Raw genomic sequence first — 25874 nt, 5'->3', positions numbered from 1 at the left:
TCTACCATAAATAAAATACATTCTTACTTAATGCCAGTCCTAGGACACCATATGCCTGTGTCTAGTTTATTCAGTAACACACAGTTTCCAGACTACTTATGCATGGTACAAAAAGATGGCTCATTTATTGTATGAATTTTATTAATGAAAAGAATTTATGATACTTTACTCCCTCAGTTTGCTTAAACATAGAGATTAATGTGCAAGTGTGCACTAAAAGTGGCAATTGTACCAAAGGGACAATTAACCAAGATTTTTAAAATGCCACTTACACTTGTATTGATTTAATACCAAAGACTGAAACTTGGTTTTGAAGACAACCCTGGAACTAATGTCCTCATGTCTTGTGAATGTTTTTGGAATACTTATAGACTGGCTAAAATGAAGAAAAACAAGAGCACAGGAGCTGGTTTCCAAAGATCTATATTTGGTAAACATATGCCAGTCTCTTAAGTTTTCAAGTTTTTGTAAAGTCCAAAAATCCATTAGGGTAGGAACATTACCTACCTACAGCAATATGGTAAATTAATGAAGGAAGTATTAATAAGAACTGCATTGATGTGATAATGATAATGTATGTTTTTAAAAAGAATAGTATTACATGAAATAATGCTGTTTTTATAGCTGTAAAAATAATTGAGGATTATTCTGGAACTTTGATCACTGAATTAGTTCTGGTTCTTGGTTGGGTTTGGCTACTTTCTGGAATCTTCAAAATTATTAGAATAACCAGGGTTCTCTTCCAAGTGGATGTTGGTATAGTAATGAAAAAATTCATAAATTTTAAATGCATTTATATCTGTAAATTTTATAGGTTTAGGAATCAGTTATTTAAAACAATTTTTTTTTAACATTTATTTTTGGAAGACACCACTATGGGGGAGGGGCAGAGAGAGAGAGGGAGACACAGAATCTGAAGCAGGCTTCAGGCTCTGGGCCATCAGCAGAGAGCCCAACACAGGGTTCAAACTCACACAGGTCATCTGACTTCGGCTCAGGTTGTGATCACTTAACCAACTGAGCCTCCCAGGCCCCCCAGGAGTCAGTTATTTCTTAGTTTAATTCAGATAGGTTGATTAGTTTTTAATCAATTTGTGATGAGTAAATGCTGGTATACCAAATTAAGTATAAAATTTTGTGCTTGAGATCTGTATGGTAGGTCATTCACATAGTAAAGTTACTTCAGTCACACTGGCCTCCTTAAATGTTATAGATATTCCCATATTTTCTTTATTTTAGCTTTTTTTTTTTTTTTTTTTTTTTTGCCTACTCTAAAGATGTTTATGCAGGTAGTTGCCAACTAAATCTTCAAATCTTCAAGACAAAAGTGTTGTCTTCTCAGTGAGATCTATGGGAACCATGTTTAAAAATTCCCAACATGTCAAAACTCATTCTTCTATTTTTTTCATCTGTAATACTTAATCATTTCCTAATATACTGAATGACTGACTTATTGTGCTTATAATTTGTCTTTTATACTCTGATGTTTCAGGAACCTAGAACAATGTTTGACATATAGTAGCACTCTAAATATTTGTTGGATGAAAAATTGCAGTGGGAAGTAAAACATTATCATATTGTTTTACAACTTAAATTTTAATTTCTAAGAATTAGAGTATGATACCAATTTATGACCATAGTTTTGTAAAATTATAAGTCTGATAGATACACTGTTAACAGGTTAAAGTGTTTTTATAGTTTTTCTAAAAATACAAAAGTATTTTTGTCTGATACCCCAGATATTTAGGTATTATAGAATAAGTTAATTGACATTTAGAATTATCTTGATCTATGATGCAAAAGTGTTTTTAAGCAATTACTCAAATTAAAGGCCATTACTAATTTAGCTACCATTTTGAAGTACCTATTTTTTTTTTTAATTGTTGTGATTCTGAAACAGTTCAGATAAAACTTAAAAATCTGATACAAGATAAATGCCTGACTAGTTACAGTAAAGTTTTAGGTGTATTATACTGGAGTGAAATTTCTGAGACATTTGTTTGTGTATATATGAGATGAAAACTTGAGTTTTCACCTGCTGATTTATCATATTTCATAGGTAGTTTTGTCAAATTGGTAAAGCATAGACATTCTCATTCTTCCCCATCCCCTTTCACAACTTTGACTGATGTGTGTGTGCACAATGCCAACATCTGATTGATGGGTGGGAATTCATTTACAAATATTAAAATATCAAATTATATTCATATTAAGATATTGGGTGTTATGCAATTAAAATTAAATGTTTTTTAAAAGTTTATTTATTTTGAGGGAGAGAAAGCTTGAGTGGGGGCGGGGCAGAGAGAGAGGAAGAGAAAAAATCCCAAGCAGGCTTTGCGCTGTCAGTGCAGGGCTCGAACTCACAAACTGTGAGATCGTGACCTGAGCCAAAACCAAGAGTTGGATGCTTAACCAGCTGAGCCACCCAGGCACCCCAAAATTAAAATGTTTTAATCCATAAACTTAACTTTTATATAGATTTATTTTTAAAAACAAATATAAAAGATGAATTACTCTAGATTTTGTCTTTTATAAAAGCTGTAGAATTCAATGTTAAATATTATCATTTTACTTTTTGTTTGTGATTTCCACCCAAGCTTCGCTTGCTTAGGCATAGCAAACATTAAAGGTCAACTCAAATTGCTAGATTCACAAAGTGTTTCAGAGAACTGAATTCTATCATATAGGAAATATATTTGGTTAGTTGAATTCTACAATTTTTTTAACCTTTGGGATTTAGTCTTTCAATGAACTTTGGATTTTAAAGTTTTTAAGTTACTTTTAAAATATATGTATATATATATATATTTTTTAAATTTAATTTCTTTTTTGAGAGAGCGAGAGGCGGACAGAGGATCTGAAGTGGGCTCTGTGCTGACCACAGTGGCCCGATGCAGGTCTTGAACCCATGAACTGAGATCATGAGCTGAGCTGAAGTTGGATGGACTTTCAACTGACTGAGCTGCCCAGGCATACCCTTAAGTTACTTTTAAAGAGTTTGCGTAGAAAATATTTTCTCAAGTTTTTTGAAAGTTAGATGTTAATAAAATATATTAAAGTAGATTTGGGTAAGATGGTAAACTTGGTTACTCAGATCAGCTCACTCAGTTGAAAGCAACTAAGACTGCTGGACTATATTTGAAAAGTATCTTAAAAGGTTGATTGAGGAACTGATAGTACAGTAAGGAATTGCCAGCCCAAAAACTAATTGGAAAGCAAATACAAAAAAAATCATAAATAGAAACACTGGGATATAAGCAGAATACCTTGGCTGTTTTTACCCTGAGAATCTTGGCCACACTGGGAGAACTTAAGCTGTGATTTTGAATGCTTCTAAGAGCTCATGCAGCAAAAGTCAAAGCCCAAGTCCTGCCCAATAAGACATTCTCCCCTTTTAAAGCTGTGCAGGCAATACTCAGGGTGACCACGAAGCAGAAAAATATGCTACCTTCCTAACCTTAGGAGACTGAGGAAATATGCTGTGATTCTGAGTGGAATGGAATGGGGTAGGCCTGGTATGTTACAACACTAAATTGGCCCTGAATTCATGATCCAAGCACACATCATTTGGTGGTTAAAAAAAAACAACCAAATAAAAAAAACCATGAATATAAGGTGGACTCAACCTGAGTTAGGCTTTAATAAACTGATAAACTTACTCAGACCCTTTCCAGAGGAATGTGCCTTCATCAGAAGCCACAAAATAATCTCTACAAATATTTTTCCAAGGAAAAGGATTTTAATTGTTAAAAACTAAGCATGTAAGGAAACCACATGTAACAGAAACAGATCTGCCAAGACTTCAGCTAAAACTGAATTGAGTTAAAACAGATTAGACACAGTGAAGAGAGAATTGAAGAGATCCAGATTAGAATTTAAAGAGACAATAAGAAAATATGAAAGAGGATTAAGAGTCACAAAGCATAGAGTGAAAATGTGTCTAATTGAAGTTTCAGAAGTGGAGAGAGATTGGGCAGAAGCACAATTTGAAGAGAGAAAGCCTAATTTCCCAGGATTAACAGATTCAGGATGCTCAATGGATCCCAAATAAGATTAAAAAAAAAAAAAAGAAAAATTTCCCTACCTAGGCACATGAAAATGCAACTATAGAAGACAAGACCAAGAAATCGCCAAAGCAGCTGGATACAAAAAGACAGATGACCAAAGGAATGGCAGATTGATCAACTTCCCAACAGCAACAATGGAAGCCAGAAGACAGTGAAATTGCCACTTCAATTCGCTGAAAGAAAATAGCTGTCAAAGTTCTATATCCAGAAAAGAAGTCTATGGGGGTTTAAAAAGACATTTTAGGCAAGGTTAATAAAATAACATTGGCATTTCAGAGATACACGTGTGTTTTGGGACACTTACAGAGTTTCCTCAAGCTTCAAAAAATATGCGTATGTTAAGGAATCTTTAGTAAAGTATCCATCAAGTTATCCTGGATATTTGTTTTATTAAATTCACTCCCCCAAATTCATTCTGTTCTAATGAAAGTTCTCATAAGTGAATGGGCCTTCATTAGAATTGTAATTAATTATATATGTATAGTTTGATTTCTTAAGGAGAAAGCAATTATGAATTTTAGTTTTTTGTTTATAAAATAAATTTGGTAGATCTTATTTGATTGCATAGTGCTTGAATTTTGTGAAGTTTATGGTATTCAACAGTTTAAGTGTTAACTTCCAGTCATATTTTTACCCATGTATAATCATTTCAGTAATATTGTTAAATGTTATAAATACCTTATAAAACACTTTAAATCTTGAGTTACACCAGTGTTTTATTTCATTAGTTAACACCCATTTCTAGGTTTGAAAATTATCTGAGTTAAACTTTTAGAGTAGTACTTCTGTACTTTGTTTTATGTATTTGTGTTAAGATAGATTTCTTTTAAAAATGCCTAAATTCTCTTAGGTGTTTAGGATTTGCAAAAGTAATCCTTTGCCTTAGAATATATTGTTAGTTAAATAGTTTAATGTTATACATCTTATTTCTCTGTGCATAATACATATCCCATGTCTATTGTACACTTTTAGAGTATTTGGAGGGTTTGTTTAGAGTTTTAAAATGCATAATCTTTTTTAAAATATGGTTCAAAAATCCAAGATACCAAAAGGACCTAGTGAAATTTTTCATCTACCTTTCCTTGAGCCACCCAGTTCCCCTCCCCAGTGACAAATGTTCAACCTATGTTTTCTCTTCTCCTTTTACATGACTAATGGCCTCTTATGTTCTGTTTTGCATTTTGCTTTTTCTTTCTTTTTTGTTTAAAGTAAATTTTAAAGGTCATTATTTTTTTTTTACAAGTACTTTATATTTTAACACAACTCCTACTGAGTTCTTCCCAGACTTGTTTTATTACAAACATTACTGCACTTTATATCTTTCTACATGTCATTTTCATTTGTGTGACTATGTTCTAGATTAAGTTCCTAGATGAAGAATTGTTTGATCATAGAATATGTGGGATTTTTAAAATTTTTCTGTAGCCAAATTGCCTTCAACAGAGGTGATAACAATTTAAAATCCCATTGACAATCCTTGAAAAACCCCACTTCCTCAACATTCTCTTATGCAATGTTTAAAACTTTTACCAGTATTTATAGGTAAATAATCTCCGAGTGGTTTTGATTTGCATTTCTCTTATGAATGAGATTGAGCATGTTTGCATGTTTAAAGACTCTGGATTTCTTTTTCTGAGACCTGATATCCTTATCCCATTTTCTGTTTGTTTTTCTTATTTGCAGAAACACCATATATTAGGGGAGTTAAGGGAAACTTCACAATTTGCTATTTAAAAGTAAAATTTTTTTTTGAGAGAACAAGCATGTGCTCGTGTGCCCGCGAGCAGGTGAGGGGCAGAAGGAGAGGGGAAGGGAGAATCTTGAGTAGGCTCCACTGTGATATAACCTGAGCCAAAATCAAAAGTTGGATGCTTATCCTCCTGAGCCGCCCAGGCACCCCTTAAAGTTGAAGTAATTTTGACAAAACCTTTAAATTGTATGTTCTCTTTATTGCTTATGCTCTTCCCAGTGTCCGATTGGAAGGAATGATATATATGTTCTGAGATGAAAAACCAATATTTTTCCTTGTTTGTGTTCTTGGCTTGTTCTCAATACTTTTTTCAAATACATGTTTTGTGCTTAGATTTTCATTTAGTTGATCAAACCTATGATTTCCCATTTAAATCTTAGGTTTGCAAATCATTTTTCTCATGTCTTGAACTTAACATATTCTTGCAACTCAACATTAGAAAGACATGAGAAGACTTAAATACCTGTATGTAATGATAATAGTTTTAAGTAGATTTTATAATGGTATACTTTTGCTAGGTACGTAATTTTTATGCTTAAGTTGATCTGACTATAAAATACTTGTGAAGAACATTCTCAATTCACAGTACAAAATTTCTTGAGCTATTAATTAAAAAGGCATCAAAATCATGAAGGCACTTTCAAGGATTATAAAGATCCCTTTGTTTTTTGTTTTAGAGAGAGTGTGAGTGAGGGAAAGGGGCAGCAGGAGAGAGAGTGAATCTAAAGCAGGTGTTACTCTCAGTGGAAAGCCTGACTTGGGGCCCAATCCCACAACCCTGGGATCATGACCTGAGCTGAAATCAAGAGTTGGATGCTCAGCTGACTGAGCCAGCCAAGCACCCCTGCAGAGTTCCCTTTGAAGTGAAATTTTGATATACAGATTATATTTGTATTACTTAACATTAAACATTTTTTACTTTTTAATTGTTATTTTTTTAAGTTTCTTTATTTTGAGGGACAGAACAAGTGGGAGAGGGAGCAGAGAGAAAGGGAGGGAGGATCCCATGCAGACTCTGCACCATCCGCGCAGAGGACACAGCACTGGGGGCTCAAACTCACCAACAGTTGAGATCATGACCTGAGCTGAAATCAAGAATCAAGATGCTTAACTGACTGAACCACTCAGGCACGCCTTATTTTTGTCTTTTATTTATTTTTTAACATTAAACATTTTTCAACTAGTGTTCCCAGTGGTGAAGTAAAATCTGGGTTTCCAACATGCATGTCCTCCTATCCAATGATGTATCTCAAATGTAGCAATTTGGAAGTCCATCCTTACATTATTTTATGACTTGTTTGTGTGCATATTGCTTGATGAGGGCGATGTGGGGAGGAAAATGTCAATGGTCTTGTCCCTGCCCTCTGTCCTCCCTCAGGTTTAGGTGATGGTTAGAAAAGGGCTGTCAGCTCAGCTTCTTAGAGAAACTGGGCAGTAGGAGACTTATTTTCTTAGTACTTTTTATATGTCACCAATTTTGATAATCTGAGTGCTGCCTTAACCTGTATATAAAGAGTGGACAAAATTAGACCTGTATATTAGAATCCACTAGAAAGAATGGCCATCCGTTTATTGGATTACAGGAGCCTTCCTCCAGACTTAATATATAAGCTAAAATACTATTTTTATCCAGAGCTTGCTACTCAGCATTTTTCCCCTTCACCTTTCTTTACATTTAAGTGACGGCACAGTGAGGGCCTGTTTTTTTACAGCAGGAATGCAAGTACAATCTTATTTTGTTCTTGTCTACTGAAACTTTAATGGCAGTGTTCCATATAGACTTTGAACTTAATTCTTTACTTTTGGTGGTATCACTTTGGGAAGTGTCCTCACAAATATATTTGTGAGGAAATAAAATGTGAAATATAAGCCAAACATTTCAAACTATAGAAATCAAATTGCAGAGAATAAAGGGCATGCTTTTGTGAAGGCTTTATAGGCCTGCTTGGAGAAATATACTTAGGAAATAAGGGAAAAAGCTTTAAAATTTAAGTACCTGTTAGATTATTTTATAAACATTCTGGAGATTATAAACACTTAACATTTTAAAGCAGGACTTAACTCATAAAAATGGAGCAATAATTTGAATTTTGGAACATATCTATCACAGAGGAAGAAGATGTAGGTCTCAATCTTATTTCTTGATTCTTTGTGGAATTTAGTATTTTTTACCTGAACATTTTCTTTGGTTTTTATCACTTGTTAGCTATGTCTGCTTATTTAAACTTATTTTCAGAGTCCCAATTTCTCATCTTTCAGGTGATTATTTGAAGCAGTGTTACATGGGAAATGTTTAAGTGAATTAATGAGAAAATAATTTTGGTGTTCACATGGAATTGTCTAAACCATGTGAAAATCTACTTTCAAAACCCACATTAGCATTTTATTCAGTCCTTAATCTAATTTTATAAAATTGTTTTTCTAAATTGACTGACAAGATAATATTCTTTCTAAACCATTTATTGGGGTGGGATTTTCCAGCTAAAGTTTTAATAAGTAAAAATTTTATATTTTTACATTTCCATGGATACTTAAGTTAGTATAATATTAATTCCACAAGTTAACTTTGAATATGCAATCAATGTTAGGTATATCTACACTCATTTAGCAAGTGTTTATTGAATGTTATATGTTAGGTAGTATTCTGGTGTTCTAGTATTGCTATGAATTAAACTGATGGTCAGTTCCCTTGTGGGCACTCACACAAATGATGTTGATGCATTTGTTTTCAGATGAGCCAATGGAATAATATCTAGATGGAATACTGAAAAGATAAGAGTTATTATGGTAGGCGTTATGTACAGTTGTCACTGAAGCTAAATATGTGGGTGAATAAACATTTTGGAATTAAATTGTTCAATTTTAAAAGGGGAGCATAATGAAGTGGCATCAAATGAATGGAAGTTACAAGACAGATGAGAGGAAAAATGAATTTGTCATTATTTAAAAGGGAAAATAAAGCTTATATTTTGGGGGGTGCCTGGATGACTCAGTTGGTTGCACGTCATACTCTTGATTTTGGCTCAGGTCGTGATCCTAGGGTCATGGGATGGAGCCTCATGTTGGGCTCTGTGCTGAGTGTGGAGCATGCTTAAGATTCTCTTTCTCTCCCTCTCCCTCTGCCCCTCCACTACCCCTCATGCTCACTCTGTAAAGTTAAAAAAAAAAAAAGTGTATTTTTCTTTTTAAAAAGGGTAATTATGTGTTTATTGCAGAAAAATATAAGTATAAAGAGAGGAAAATCGTTATTCCCACTACCTTTCACCACTGTTAGCTTCTCTAGATGTAGTTGTCTGTAAAATCTTAAGAAACTTTTTGTAACTTATGTTTTCCACATGGTAGCATATTTTTGTGTTACTTATACAAAATTGTTTTTAAATATGCCAAAATAGTCCATTCTAGATAATATGCTATTTAACCAGCCCTTTATTGTTGTATATTATATTGTTTCCAGTTTTTGGCTTTATAAGAAATTAATATAAATATGATTTTACTTAAATATCTTTATACATTTATAATAATTTTTTTAGATCAACTTTTCAGAATTGATATTTCATTATCAAAAGTTGCTGGCATGATCTTTCAAATGAGCCAGGTAATGCCCTTTTAAATTGTTTCAGAATTTTAGTAAAAATGACCACTGTATAGTTTGTCCAAGAGTAGAAATAAAAAAATTAAGTGTACAGTTTTGGTGGAAAAGATTAGGAGATTATTTGGTGAACATTTTTAAATGCAGTGTGGAATTAGGTCATTTTGATAACAAACTATGCATGTAGGATTGAAAAAGCTGGAATTGAGTCATAATACAAATGTTGATTTTATTTTTTTGGATAAAATGATAAGGGTATGAAGGGCAGAATTCCAAAATTTAATTATAATTTCTGATCTAAAATTAAGAGTATTTGAATAGAAGCAATGATTTTTAAAAATGTGATATTTTAGTCTGAGGAATGCACTGTAAGTGTTGTAGAATGAGGAAATGGATTTTTTTTTTCCACATTCATGGATCTGTGTTGATAAGGAGATCCTGGAAGAGGAGGCAAGTTGTTCAAAAAGTAGAAAAATGTAATCCACTAAATTTGTATCCACTTCATTATGGAAGCTTAATCTTGTTTTTCCAGAAGTGATCTTGAGAAAATCTGGATGAAGCTTTATCCATGATATGTACATATCTAGTATAAATGTTATATGTGATTTGGCAATGTAAAATCATATGTAGAATTAGTGACAAGGACATGCATAGAAAAATCTATGATGCCATTGAAAATTGGCAAGTGAAATGGTATCCTGATAGGAATCTATCAAAATGGGAAGGAAATTGATTATTGAAACTAGAATGATCCACAGTAGAGGAGTGACTAAAATTTGGCTCTTGTCCAGTGTTAATTCAATTGTTAATTTTTAAAAATAGCAATTCTCAATTTGTGAAATTGCAAATGTAGTGAGAAGTACAGTAAGAAAAGAAAGGATTGTAAAGAGTTTTACATAAATGGTTTTCCACTTCAAAAATTTTCCCCTCCAGGAGCGACTGGCTAAGTCCGAAGAGCATACAACTCTTGATCTCGGGGTCATGAATTTGAGCCCCTCATTGGGCATAGAAATTACTTAAAAAAAAAAATTCCCCTCCACACATTTAAAAAAAAAAAAAAAGAAAGGTTGTATGACTATACTAATGCAAGATTAACTCAGCCAATGAGAGCAAACTGAGATATGTTCTAAGGTACATAATCTTAGAGAAATTGTATTATTGAGTAGTATTTTAAGTTTGCCTGGAGGATTTCCATTTCATTAAGAGGACAGTTCATAAAAGCTGAAAATTAAGGTAGCAGGGTAGAAAACAGTATAAATAGGTTGGAAACAAACTATTAAGACATTTGGGGGAAATGAGTCAAGTCAGTACATCTGCTTGAGCACAACTCATGCTGTGCATTATGGAATTGATACTGTTTCTGAGATCAGTAGCTTATAAACTTGGTGTTCTGACGTTCCTCTACTAGCTTAAACATCTCAAACGATTGTACATATTTCTCGTTCTTGGTTTTAATGTACTGTTTAGAAAGAATTTCTATGCCACACAATTTTGGGGAAGTGATGGGAGGAAGCGTAGTGGCGCTAGAGTAGCCAAACCAATTGAGGCATTGATGATTAGTGACTTTTGATATTTCAGACCAAATTATTTTCCTCAAAAGGTAAAATATCCTGCTCTATTTTAGTCAAAATCTGAAGATTTACTCAAAATCTGAAGGTTAGTTATTTTTGAAAAATAGTGTTTGGCATAGTGTTGGCAAAATGTTTTTACTGGGAGCAAAGAATTGAGATAGTAAAACAGACTGCCTCTATAGATGGGAATTGATGGTTGCTGACAGATGCCCTGTAAATTAGGGCAAAATCAAACTAGGTCAAACTTTTTACCTTTGACAATTTTGATTGAAATCAATGTTGCCTGATTTACCTATAAATTATTTAACTTTTTTAGCTTTGTAGGCCTGACTGACAATTTCAAAGCATTTAAAAATGAATCTAAAATGGAGATTGTTTATAGCCAGGGAAAAATATCAATTAACTACTCAGAAGAGGAGTTTACTGCCCCAAATAAGTTATGATTTTCTTTTTCACTTAACAAAAACCCAGTCTCTGCTGGGGTAAACTTGTGCTAATATTAAATGTGTTATGGAAATAGTAACTGAGACAGATCTCAATTCTCCCAGTGATAACAGTTTTGACCAACAGTTTTGTGTGCATTTCTCCTTAGTTTATATCTCTTGTACTCTGGATGGGTGGTGGGGAACAATAAGGAGGAGAGGTAGATGGGTAAACATAGCAAATGTGTATATATTTTTTAAGTTCTACTTTTTAAAATAGTATATTGTACACCTATTTCTATTTAGTATTATAAATATATGTCACTGCTTTTAAAGTTTTATGTACATATGTATATACCCTATGCTCTTGTTTAGACAAAGCATAATTTATTCTGCCTTTGGTCATTTAAGTGTCCAAGTTTCTGTATTAGAAGCACTCTTTTGGGGAACATCCTCATACATATGTCTTGCTGAAGAGCAGAATAGTGTAGTGGCTAAGAGCTCAGTTGAGCAATCATGGGCAAGTTACTAAAACTTCCTACGCCTTGGTTTTCTCATCTTTAAGTAATAAATCGTAATAGTACTTTATTTACTTGAGTGGTGTTCTAGGATTAAATGAGTTAATACATATAAACTCTTCTTAGAGTAGCGTTTAACATACATTAAGTATTTAATAAATGCTGCTAGTATTAGTATTTTGTCATTGACTTCAACTTCTAAGAAATTGAATTGTTTCACTTTGAAATTTAAATTTGTAAAAGGTAAGCAATAACTTTATTATTACCAGATCTAGTGATCTTTTTTAAACCCACATTCCTTTTGACCTGTGGCATATCCTACCATCCACCAGTTCTCTTTCTTATAATGTTTTTGACCTCTTAAATGGGATTTTGTGCTTTTTCTTTCATCTTATATACTCTTTAGTTCTGTTCTTTTTTTCTGCCTGGTAATACATGTTTTTCCCAAAATTGTGTATATTCTCTGCTTTAGACAATATTCCTAATGTCTTAGGCATTATATACTCTGGGTATGTATGTAAGTTCATTTAAAACAAATGACTGATAAAAATAGTATTTAATTCCAGTCTAATTTGAAAACAAATACCTTATCTCCTAACTTTAACCAGTTTCTGCCTGCAGAAATTGTATGGCCATCTCATATTAGATCTAAAAAAAAGTTAACTTTACAGCAACTACCATAACATTTTTTATTTTTATTCTCATTAAAAAACAAAACAAAACAAAGCAAAAACCTCCATTGTCCTTCCCTCTGTATTACTGGTTTTCTTTCCCTGTTTCCTCTCCCCCAAGATCAGGCCATTATTACCCTACTTAAGGATACAGCAACAGCTTCTTAGCTATTATTCTCTCAGCTAGTGCCTGCTTGCCTCATCCCATAGCACTAAAGCCATCTCAGTCTTACTCACCTCCACCTCCCACCCTAATGTGGATAAGCCATAGTTTCTGTACTTTCATCATTGGGTGACAATTTTTTTGTGCATCAGATTTAAACTCTGATTGGCTCAGGCCCTTTGTAGTGGACCTCTACCACAATTAGGCAATCTACTTTCCTAATACTTATTCTTTCATGTGTGGATGTCTTCACTGTTCCACAGAAAATTCCAGAAACTCATGTCATTGATTTACACAAACCTTTTTTTCTCATTAATGGCCTGGATTCCACCTGCTAAGTGAAACTTTCTTTGGTAACTCCATTTGCGTAGAACTCGTTTTCCTCTGAATTTTATAGGACATGGAATGTATACAAAATAATTTAAATTTAGTCTTATGTTCTTTCCAATAATTACTTTTATGTATTCAAGTAGATTATAAGCTTGTTAATAGAATTAAGTTTCATATTCTTGTATCCATTTGGTAAATCCTGTGCACACACTGAAGATACTTTTTAGTTGGTTCAGAAAAGTGGGAGATCAATTAATACCTAATTTGGTTAGTATGAAGAATCAAAATGAATATAAACTTAATCTAGAACTGAAGGTAATCTTATTTTTGCTAAGTACATTTTAATTGTATTCATAATGAGACTGTAACAGTGGTCTATACTTTCTACTCATTTAACAATATATTATTTCTGTGACACATTTTAAGTGCTCAGAGATTTGAAAATTTATGGGACAGGAACAGGTTTATCTAACTCTGTATATGCATATATAGACATCATTTGTAACTATATTTAGTAGAAAAATTACAAATTGTAGAAATAATATAATCTATTGTAGGAAAAGCAGGAAGTACAGATGAGCAAAAAATTTTTAAACTACCTAGTTTCTTTATTTACCTGACTCCCTCACTGAAATAGAAGTCCATGACTTTTAAAACTTAGTTTAATCCACCACTGTATCTCCAGTGCTGGAATAGAGCCTACCACATAGACACACAATTATTTGTTTAAAAAAATGAATTTATTTATAGACAGTCCTTTGCTGATATAGGAACTAGGTGGTGCAAAGGACTTCAGCTACTCCAGCAACTTAAAAACTATGTATCTGATGTAATCTTCCAACACCTATTTTTTAGGATATGAGATTGGAGAGCACCAGAAAAGAGTAGAGAAAGAGTAAAAGAATGGAAGATGGGGTTTATAATTAGGATTTCATTTGCTTGTAGGTTTTAGGATTGGGCCCAAACCTTTTGGATAATTAAGACAAGCAGAATGAGGCAACTTTTGTAGCTCAAACTCAGTTTAAATTCCACAAAAGTGCATGTGCTTTACTTTGGAAAAGATACAAATTAGGAATATAGGTTTACAATTAATTCATTTATTTATCACATTTATTATAAGCAACTGCTGTGTAAATTCACTTGAGATGAGGCCCTAGCCCTGCTTCTGCTATGTAGTCCAGTAGTGTCTTAAAGCACAAGCACTGGGATACCTGGCTGATCCAGCCAGTAAAGCATATGCGACTCTTGATCTGGGGGTTGTAAGTTTGAGCCCCACATTGGGTGTAGGGATTGCAAAAAAAATAAAATCTTAAAAAACACCATAAGCACTGACTTTTCTTAATTAGTTGCTATATAAAAACCTAAACAAAGTAGGGATGTCTGGGTGGCTCAGTCAGTTAAGCTTCTGACTTTGGCTCAGGTCATGATCTCATGGTTCATGAGTTCAAGCCCTGTGTTGGGCTCTGTACTGACAGCTCAGAGCCTGGAGCCTGCTTTGGATTCTGTGTCTCCCTCTCTCTCTGCCCCTCCCCCACTCATACTCTCCCCCCCAACCCCATCTCTCTGTCTCTCTTATAAATAAATAAATAAATAACCTAAACAAAGAAAATAGAGATTTACTTTTTCTTTCATATTGTTTTGCTTCTATATGGAGTTACCATGTCATTTGGGTTTATTTGTCAAATATGTTTTTGAGCCATTTAAAATTAATTATACAGTTATTTATTAATGATTATTATAACAGACAAATTTGCAAATATATTTTTTAAATTCTGATGTTATATGGGATTTGTTTTCCCAAGGTATATTATAAGAAAAAAAATTAAATTTGAGGAAATAGGCCAAAATGCATAATCTGTTGCAAGTGATCATTACTTCTAATAATTACTCAGAGGATAGTTTTAGTTCCAAAAGACAGTGTTCATTAATGCTGGAGAAATAATTGTGGACATTAAGAAAGGACTGGAAATAAATGTTCAAAAGTGTTAGGCACAGATCTATGTTTACTCAATATTCTACACTTGTTTTATTCTGCCCCAAAAACCATTCATTTGAATTCAATTAAAGTTTAATTAAAATATTTCACTTATCTCCCCCCCTTCATTAAATAAAAATAGTAGGAAGTTGACACTTATGCAGCATCTTTTTTTTTTTTTGAGAGAGAGAGATAGCGCACAGCGGGAGAGGGGCAGAGAGATTCCCAAGCAGGCTATGTGCTGTCAGAGCCTCACAAACCATGAGATCATGACCTGAGCTGAAATCAAGAGTTGGCCACTTAACTAACTGAGCCGCCCAGGCACCCTGACACTTATAAAATTTTTATTCTTTTCCCTCCACAGCAACTTTTCTTGTCTTGGTAAAATTGTAACTGAATGACAAATTCTTATGATAAACAGTAGATATATCAGAAGGATAAGTATTAAAAATTAACCTTAATTTTTTCTTATAGTGATTTTTTAAATTATAAAAATAACACAACCACATTAGGGGCACCTGGGTGTCTCAGTTGTTAAACATCCAACTCTTGATTTTGTCTCAGTTCGTGATCTCATCATGGTTTGATCTCATCACGACCCCTGTCGGTCTCTGTGCTGAGGACTCTGCACGGACAGTGCAGAGACTGCTGGGGATTCTCTCCTTCTCTCTCTCCCTCCCCTACTTGTGTTCTTTCTCAAAATATATAAACTTAAAATATATATATAATGTAACCACATCAGAAATTGTGATAAAAATGTCATTCTGTCACACACACATAAATTATTCATATTTTAGTATATTTCCAATCACTTTAAGAAATCTTTGCATTAGTATAACTTGGGATTCCTGTTATAAAACAGAAATCCACATTTCTTTAAAAAAAATTTTTTTTTTTTAATGTTTAGTTTTGGGAGAGAGAGAGCACGAGTGCAGGAGGGGCCAAGAGGGAGGGAGACACAGAATCCAAAGCAGGCTCCAGGCTCTGAGCTGTCAGCACAGAGCCCAATGCAGAGCTCGAACCCTCAAACCACAAGATCATGACACGCAGGTGTCCCCAGACATCCACATTTGATAGATCATCATCTAAGGTGACCATTTGCACATTAAAGTTTGGGAGCTGAAGACAAAAGATAATTTTTTAAAAGCCTGTTAGTTTCATTTCAAAATTACATCACTTTTATTTATTTTTAAGTAAACACTAACCCCAATGTGGGGCTTGAACTCACAACCCCGAGATGCATGCGCTACTAACTGAGCCAGCCAGGTGCTCCCATAAGATACTTTTAGTAGATAAGATATGAGCCAAATTCTAGTGAGCTTTGTAAAATTATGTGTATGCATATTAATGGGCTTATTAAATGGAGGCATTTTCCATTGGTTAACAATAGATCAGGAATCTCTGATGTCAAAGTTCAAGGCAGTATCTAGAACTTTTTATTATTTAAAAAATTTAAACCAAGCTTTTGTTATCAGGTAGATTTTGTACAAGCCTACATAACTATGCTAAATAGTAAGAATATTTAACTTCTAGATGTATTCCTGTAAATATTAGTCAACAATACCTTGGATAATAATGTTTTGAAGAAGAAAAATGGCCTAGTAGGAATACCAAGGCAGGGTGTTGACATATTCTTGTGCTGGTTTTTCACCAATATGAAATTTTTCACCAAAACAGAATTTGAATATGACCTGCAGCATAACCTTTGTTTTTCTCTCAAATGGGGCCAATTATAATAATAGTCCTTGATTTGGTTACTTGGTTTATATAGATCTGTTTAGAGAATATGTAATGAAAAGTGTTTGCTCTTTTAGTTCATGATTTTGTAAATTTGTATGATTTATGCATCTGGAAAGTCTAGATGCTTTATTTTGTTTTCAATCCTTGGAAGCTTTATAGTACATGTTCTTATCATCCCTGTTTTATAAATGGAAATACTGATGCTGGGAGAAATTCAGCATTTGATACGAGGTGATTAAATTCTTTTGTTATCACACTGCTTTAGCAAAGCAGGTTGATACTTTAAAATTTTGAATGATGTTTAAGAAGTAATGAGATTATGGCTGCTATGTTAATGCCATAAGTGTAGGCTTTAGAGAGGGGCTGTCGAATGTTTACTGATTGAATTAATGAATGACAGTGGCCAGGTAATTAAGACCAGAGAATTCTATAGTTTTTCTACATATGTGTATTGAACATCATGCCAGTTGAAGTAATAAATAATGAATCCAAGACATAGGACCAATTTATGTAGACAAAAACCAGATTCTTTGGTTTCTATTTCTTATACAAAAATAGATAAATGAAATCGTATATGTACGGTCTCCGCAGTACAGTCTCCTTTTTTTTTTTTTGTCTCTGTTTTTCCTCCTATCCATACAACTCTGCCCACCATAACTATATCACCAACTTTGTATTCCATATTTTCTCCATATAAAATACATATATTTTATATATACCAATATATTGGTATATTTTATATATATATACCAATATATTAGTTTATATTGGTATATATAAAATGAATTAAAGCTATAACAGGTAATTTGTTTTGGATATTTACTTTGTTAACTAATTTTCCTGCTGCAAATTTAGCAGTAAATAACCTTGTTTAACACCTTTATATCCTGGTGCTTTTGTTTCTGTAGTATAGATCCGAGAGTAGAATTGCTAGGTCAAAAGATACATATTTTTTATTTGAATAGCTTTTGCCAATGTCTTTCCATAAGGGCCATAACAATTCATATTTCCTTGAGCAGTGTATGAACTCTCTTTTCCTCCTACCACTTTAGTAGTGGTAATAATATTCTTCTTAAACTTTCACCATACTAATTGGTACAAAGTGGTATCTGTTATTTTGTTTTTCCCATCTTGGGAGTTTGTATGTGTTGCCATATTATTTTTAACCATTTGCATTTTCTCTTCTGGGGATCTCCTATTCGTATCCTTTGCCAATTTTCTCTGTGAGTATTGGTTTTCCTGGCCAGTTGTGAGAACTTTATATAGTCTGTCATCTGCATTTGGGAAGCTGGTGAATTCACTTCCACTTTCAACTCAACTTATTTACCTCTACCGAGCCAAGCAGGTGGACGCAAGGAAATCTCAGGTTTTATGGCAGCTTCAAAGAAGAGGGCTAGTGGAAAGTAACCCATAAAAATACGTGGAACCCCTCAACTGCCTTTCTACCCCCAGAGGAAGGTTGACATCAGCGTGGCTTCCAAGAAACCAAAAAGGAGTAGAACCAGCAGGCTGAATCCTCCCTACTCTTGAACAAAGATTTCTTTCTGGTTCTTTGTCCAAAGACCATGAACAGCCTGTTTGCTGTCTACCCCTGCTACATAGCTGTCACAATAGAGAAAGGGTCACCTGCTACACTAAGTCTGCCAACACTGAGCTTCACTGAACTGACAGAAAAAACAACTACACGCCTAAGGATCCAGCAACAAGAAAGGATGCTAACTAAACTCTTGGGGACAGCCCCCAACAGAATAGAGGAGACAACAACTTCCACAAAATGATATGAATACAGCGACACTGAAAGTGCAGTATTTTTAAAAAATGAGCCAAAACCCATTATTTTTTAACTAACTACAGTGATAAGTCAAATGGAGGAGAATGGTAACATGGAGACCTAAATAATTGGCCTGGAAAATCTAGTGGAAGAAATAATTTTAAGCCTAGACCAAAAATGCAAAAGACAGGGTAAAAATGACAGATTTTGAGGATAGAACAAGGAGATGTGATGTGTATAATAAGAGTTCTAAAAGGAAAAGGAACAGATGGAAGAGAGGCAATAATTTTTTTTTAATTCTTGAGCTGAAAAATGCCTTTATTTTTCAAAGGACAGGCTAAATTCCATGCAGAATTTGTGCTAATAGGATAATAAATGGCACCTACTATGTGCTCACTTTGCCAGGCAGTGTTCTAACGGCTTCACATTTATTAACTCTTTGAGTCCTTACAACAGCCTTAGAAAATAGCTCTTATTATCACTGTTTTTCAGATAAGGAAAAAAGAGGTTAAGTGGGTAGTCAGTGTAAACCCGAGAGTTCCGACTTCAGAGCCTTGACTAAACTGCCTCAAAGTGGAAAGACTTAGGCATATCCTCTCAAAATTTATGGACTCTGAAGATCAAGGGGAAATCTTACAAGTTCCAGAGAGAAAGCCAAGTTATCAGCAAAAGAAAAAGAGCTTGTCATCAAAGTTCTCATCGGCATCACCATAAGGCAGAAAATAGAAAATTTATACATACTGCTGAGAGAAAAGGACCACAGGATTTCTCTAACCAATCAAATTATCCACCTGTCTGGGTGAAAAAGATTTGTTGATACATCACAGTTGAGCAACTGATCCCACCTACCATCTAATGAAAATATTCAGAGAAAGGGAAATCTAATCATATTTAACCTTGGTCTTTGCACGTGTTATTCCTCTTGCCTGGAATAAGTCCTCCCTCCCTTTACCAGCCTAACACCTCATCCTTAACATCTTCACTTTTTCCAGGAAATTTTCTGCAACTACTCAAGTCTGAGTTTTAGGCTTCTTCTAAATGCACCCAGAGCACCCTATATTTTCCTCATCTTGACATACTTTTCCATTACACTGTGAGTTCTATGAGGACACAGGCAGACTATGCTTGTTTTGTTCACTGTGGTAGCCACAGTTCCTACCACAGTGCCTAGAATATAGGAGGTTGACTGGGTGACTGAAATTTAATTGTAGTCGAAGTTAGCAAATCTTTTTGCAACTGTACTCAGATTGTTCTAGTAATTAGCTATTCAAGGAAAATAAAGCTTTAAGTTTGCCTTCATTGGATACATAAAGCTCTGTATGTCTTGTATATATTTCTGTATTCACCTTGTGAAATTTATAAAATTTAAACATAAATAGTTGATGAAAAGCTATCTGTGTAGAATCAGTTTACATAAGGCACATTTACAGTGCATAATTGCCCATGTTGCACTCAAAATTCTGTTATTTTTGTAAGGCAGAATTAGTAGGAAAGTGTAAGGATGAATTTGCAAGATTAGTCAAAAATCTCAGGCATGGTGTTTTAATACTCTAAAAACAATAATGTTAATTCTACATTTTTCTCTTTCTCTTCAGATAAAAGCTAAAAATTATGACAAGGTTGAAAAGGTGAGTTCTCATAAACATACTTTGAATTTTATGCTAAAGTTTAACTCAGGACTTACCATATATAGGCAAATCTAGTAAAATGGTAACAATTGTTGAATCTAGGTAGTGATTATATAAGAGTTCATTATACTTATTTGAGTTTTTTGTATGGTTGAAAATGTTCACAATAAAAATTTTGGGAAGGAAAATAATTATACTCTACTGACCAAAATCATGAGAATGATTTTGATTATCTAAACTGAAAATAGGAGGGATTTGTTAAATTTGCCATTTATCTGTAACAAGATAATAAATTAATGAAAATAGCTGAATTTGTTTTTTTAATGTTCCATTTCACCCACATACATGTGAAATTTATCTAACCATAGATTCTGATAATATTTTCTTGTATTTATAGCTATTTCAGAGATGCCTTATGAAGGTTTTGCACATTGATTTATGGAAGTGTTATCTTTCATACGTTCGAGAAACTAAGGGTAAACTGCCAAGTTACAAGTAAGTTAAAACAAGATCTTAAGAATAAGTCGTCTCCAGGCACACAGTCAACCCCACATAAACTCACACCTTCTCTTAACTTAGGGGAGACTTAACAGTTCGAAAAGTCAGGGCTCTCTGAGAAGTCAGTAAACCTTGGGAAAAGTGCTTCAAAGAAAGCCACTGGTGTCGGTCTTATTCTGGAGAATCAAATCACCCAAGCCCTTCTTCTATATTGAAACACTGTACATTTGTTAACACCCAGTCACTTTGTTGGCAGGCTTGTTGTCAAACTAGAATTTCTATAACTAGAATTCTGTATTTTCTGTTCCTCATTATCTTTTATTATCTTATATTGAAGAGGAGGTTCTTTCTTCCTATATTTTACTTCAGAGCTAATACATCTTCAGACACAGTGTATCTCCTCAATCAGAGAATCAGATATTTCCACATTTGAATCTGCTACATGTAAGATTAGGCAATTTAAAGAATATAACAATAAGTGAAATATGGGCTTTAGTTTTGATAAGCTCACAAGCAGTAGTTAAAAAAATAAATCATATACATTAAAGACTGACAAACTAAACACAAAAGAACTACTTTATATATTTGCAAAAATGTCTTTACATTTTTGCTAAGACAAAAAGTTCAAATGCTGTTTTCATCTTATGATCAGAAGTTATGATTGTGTCTTTAAAAAAAAAAAAAAAAATATATATATATATATATATATATTTAATGTTTATTTTTGAGAGAGAGTGGGGGAGGGGTGCAGACAAAAGATCCAAAGCGGGCTCTGACCTGACATATGGTGCCCCGTATGTTTTATTTGTAGATATATTTTAATAATAAATGAATGTTTTTGTTTTTTTTTTAATTTTTTTTTTTCAACATTTATTTATTTTTTTGGGACAGAGAGAGACAGAGCATGAACGGGGGAGGGGCAGAGAGAGAGGGAGACACAGAATCGGAAACAGGCTCCAGGCTCTGAGCCATCAGCCCAGAGCCTGACGCGGGGCTCGAACTCACAGACCGCGAGATCGTGACCTGGCTGAAGTCGGACGCTTAACCGACTGCACCACCCAGGCGCCCCGTGAATGTTTATTATTAACATGTATTTTGGGGTGCCTGGCTAGTTCAGTCAATAGAACATATGACTCTTGATCTTGGGTTGTGAGTTCAAGCCTCACATTGGATTAGAGATTACTTAAAACTAAAATCTTTAATAATAAAACCTTTTTAGAAAATAAATAATTTAAAAACATGTCTGTCACATTTATTTCAGAGAAAAAATGGCTCAAGCATATGACTTTGCACTGGATAAAATTGGAATGGAAATTATGTCTTATCAGGTAGACTTAAGTTTTTTCCATATATATGCTATACATGTAATAAACTTGAAAATATCAAGAAAGATACTGACATTTTATTTTATTTCTTAGATTTGGGTGGATTACATTAATTTCTTAAAAGGCGTGTAAGTATTTTTATAGTTTTTTTTTTTTTTCCCCATGTGACTAATGGCTTTAGCTGTAATATAATTGATAGCATTTTTTTAATCCAATGCCAGGGAAGCTGTTGGATCTTATGCAGAAAATCAGAGAATAACAGCTGTCCGAAGAGTTTATCAACGAGGTTGTGTTAATCCAATGATCAATATTGAACAACTCTGGAGAGACTATAACAAGTATGAAGAGGTAAATTAGGCCAGAGTAGTTTATTATTATAACTAAGCCATTTTTAGTTTTTTTGTTTTTAATTTTTATGCATTGTGGATTTGTGGATTCTGGCCTCGTTAGTATAAAGTGCCTGGATATTAGCGCTACACAGGTTTGTTTTTATATTGATTGTAATCAAAGAACCATTCCTAATGTTTTTGGAAGGTTTTGAGAGTCTCCTAATACTACTGAGTTATTTTTTAGAGAATACCCTGGGAGAAATTATAATTCTTACAAAACCACTTGTATTCAGTGCTAAACCACACGGTCATGCATACACATTGCCATTCATCTCTTATTAAATGGGACCTTATTAGAATTGTTTCCAGTAGTAATGATCAGTTGCATTGCTTGTCTTTCATGTAGTTATAGTGCTGTGATTGTTGGCATGCAGGGAGGCTGCAGTCCAAGATCTTTGTCTCAGTGGCTTTTTTTTTTTTTTTTTTTTTTTTTGAGAGAGGGAGGGCAAAAGTGAGCGAGGGGCAGAGAGAGAGAGAGGGAGAAAGAGAGAGGAGCAGGGCTCTTGCTCACCCGAAGCAGGGCTTGAGCTCACCTGATACTGGACTCACCTGATACTGGACTTGAACTGTGAGATACGACCTGAGCTGATATCAGATGCTTAACCAACTGAGCCACCCAGGTGCCCATCACTGGCACATTTTTTAACCAGCTGAGCTAATCGGTTTATATATGTAAACATACATGCCAAATAAGCTCTATTGTTAAAACAAAATTTCTGATATGTCCATTGTGATGGGGAAGAACTGTGTAGGGTATTGAAACTGTTCCCTCATAGGCATGAGCAGTGGTTGTCAAATTTTTGGGTCTTGGGATTTTAAGAATTGATGAAGATTACAAAGAACTTTTAATTTTAATGTGGCTTTTATCTATTGGTATTTAGCATATTGAGATTAAAACTGAGAAATTTCCAAGATATTTATTATTTCATTTGTATTTCACAATAATAAATTCCTTACATTTTAAATTTTAACATAAATAGCATTAAAACAAACTGTCTTTTCCAAAGCAAGAAAAATTTAGTGAGGAGAGTGGCCTTGTTTTATATTTTTGTGAATCTCTACCTAACTTAATAGAAGTTAATGGAAGATTTTCATATCTGCTTCTAAATTCAACGTGTTATGATATTAATAACATCATGTAGCCTCTGAAAGCCCCTGAAAGGGTCTTAGGGAACAGGACTCCTTGGACTACTTTTTGAGAATTACTAAGTGTGAAAGATAATGTTTTGTATCTCCATGCTACTTTGGCATTTGTTTTTAAAGTTATGCAGACCTAGTTAAAAAAGGACTTTTAAAGTGAAGCCATGGCTGTTCACCCTGATGAATCTGTACAGAGTTCTTTATTAGTATAATCTTATATGAAATAATTGACCCTTTCCAAATGATTCCTTATCTTTAGAAATTCCTGATACATGGAGACTTACTGCCAGCTCCTAACAGATATAAGCAGATCCTCCTTGATCTCTGAAGCATGTAATGTGATTGAATCTTTATTAACAAAGTCTTTTAAAATAAAGAATTTAAAGTGACTTAGTAAATGAACAGATTAACTGTATTATGCTAATGTTAAAATATACTTAATTTTAAAATAATATACATTTCCCTTTGTTTTTTCCTAGGGTATCAATATTCATTTAGCTAAAAAAATGATTGAAGATCGGAGTCGAGATTACATGAATGCTAGGCGTGTAGCAAAGGTATGGGGTTCTGACAGGGCACTTACTATAATGATGAGTATGGTGTTTACACAAGAGCTTTCTCTGTCTGATGTTCCTCTTGACATTTTCAATTATTAGCAATCTTAACCAGTGGCAGTTAATTGCATTGTCTGAATGGATGATATATTTGAAATGAAATACCTCTTTACATACATGTTAAAGGACAAAAATAGAATAAATCAAGTTTAGAAAAAAGTTTTTTCTTTTTTTTTTTTTTTAAGAGAGAGACAGAGGGAGAGGGAGAGGGAGAGGGAGAGGAGAGAGAGAGAGAGAGAGAGAGAGAGAGAGAGAGAGAGAGAATATCTTAAGCAGGCTCCACACTGAGCACAGAGCCTGACATGGGGCTTGATCCCATGACCCTGGCATCATGACTTGAGCTCAAATCAAGAGTTGGACACTCAACAAACTGAGTCACCCAGGTGTCCCTGGAAAAATTTTTTTTAAATACATAAACAGGGGGCACCTGGGTGGCTCATGTAGTTAAGTGTTTGACTTTAGCTCATCATGATCTCACGATTCATGGGTTTGAGCCCCGTGTTGGGCTCTGTGCTGACAGCTCAGAGCCTGGAGCCTGCTTCAGATCTGTGTCTCCCTGTCTTTCTCTGCCCCTGCCCCATTCACTCACTCTCTCTCTCTCTCTCTCTCTCTCTCTCTCTCAAAAATAAATAAACATTAAAAAAAATTAAAATACATGAGCGGGATATACAGACAAGGTTCTATCTACAGTTGATGAAACAGTTCTTATGCTTCCCTCCTATGTGCTCATACATATTTGAATATTGTACTACTTTGTGGTCTCACAGGTCTCAGGGACAGATTTTTATCTTGTGGGCATACCTTTCCATTCATTGACACTGTTAGAAGTTAGGGAAGATAGCCTAGTAATACCAACTATTGAAATTTTAAAAGACAGACAGTGTCTCCAAAGATGGCAGTAATGATGCCACCAGATCATCAGTCATGTTGATCTGTCAACTCCTCTGTCCTGGAGAGTGACCTCCTAGATCACCTGCAGAGAGGGCCCAGGGGTGTTCTGTTCACTCAGGCCTGGGAACTTGTTCACAGATAAGTATTCCTCTGTTATCTTTCTCCCTGCTCTTAGTTTTTAGAGTATATTAACAAAGTGGTATTTGGGAAAAATAGGCATTTTGAACAAAGTATTCTAAACTGATCAATTCAATTCCGTATATCTGAGTTGTTCCTAGGCTCACCACAGAATTATAAATGCTTGTTGTCTAGGAATATGAGACAGTAATGAAAGGTTTGGACCGTAATGCTCCCTCAGTGCCTCCTCAGAATACTCCCCAAGAAGCCCAGCAGGTGGATATGTGGAAGAAATACATACAGTGGGAAAAGAGCAACCCTCTTCGTACGGAAGATCAGACGCTTATCACAAAAAGAGGTAACTTGATATTATCCCACAGGCTGTTTGTTACCTCCAGTCTTTTTTTTCTCTTATGTTCTTCAGATTCAATGAATTCTATAGATCTATCTTCATGTTCACTGACCTTTATCATATCCAATCTGCTGCTACACCCATCCAATTATTTGTTTCAGATATTATACTTTTCAGTTCCATAAATTTCTGTTTTAGAAATTTTTGTATTTTTTAAAAATGTATATTTATTTATTTTGAGAGAGAGTGAGTGCAAGTGGGGGTGGGGTGGAGAGAGAGGGAGAGCTGTCAGTGCGGAGCCTGTTGTGGGGTTCGATTTCATGAATGGTGAGATCATGACCTGAGCCGAAATT

General features: G+C 34.2%; 1 protein-coding gene across 1 annotated transcript in view; it reads left to right on the top strand.

Annotated features, from left to right (window-relative positions):
• Positions 1-25874, top strand: part of CSTF3 (cleavage stimulation factor subunit 3) — a 72828-nt gene that overhangs the window by 31237 nt on the left and 15717 nt on the right. Inside the window, exons 4-10 of the mRNA XM_047877358.1 lie at positions 20163-20195; positions 20593-20690; positions 21955-22021; positions 22112-22146; positions 22240-22366; positions 24027-24104; positions 25365-25527. Coding sequence (XP_047733314.1) covers positions 20163-20195; positions 20593-20690; positions 21955-22021; positions 22112-22146; positions 22240-22366; positions 24027-24104; positions 25365-25527 — 601 coding nt within the window. The remainder of the gene's footprint in view (positions 1-20162; positions 20196-20592; positions 20691-21954; positions 22022-22111; positions 22147-22239; positions 22367-24026; positions 24105-25364; positions 25528-25874) is intronic.

The sequence above is a fragment of the Prionailurus viverrinus genome, chromosome D1 (assembly GCF_022837055.1).
Source record: "Prionailurus viverrinus isolate Anna chromosome D1, UM_Priviv_1.0, whole genome shotgun sequence".
NCBI classification, from domain to species: domain Eukaryota; kingdom Metazoa; phylum Chordata; class Mammalia; order Carnivora; family Felidae; genus Prionailurus; species Prionailurus viverrinus.
This window is presented reverse-complemented; position numbering and strand designations above follow the sequence as displayed.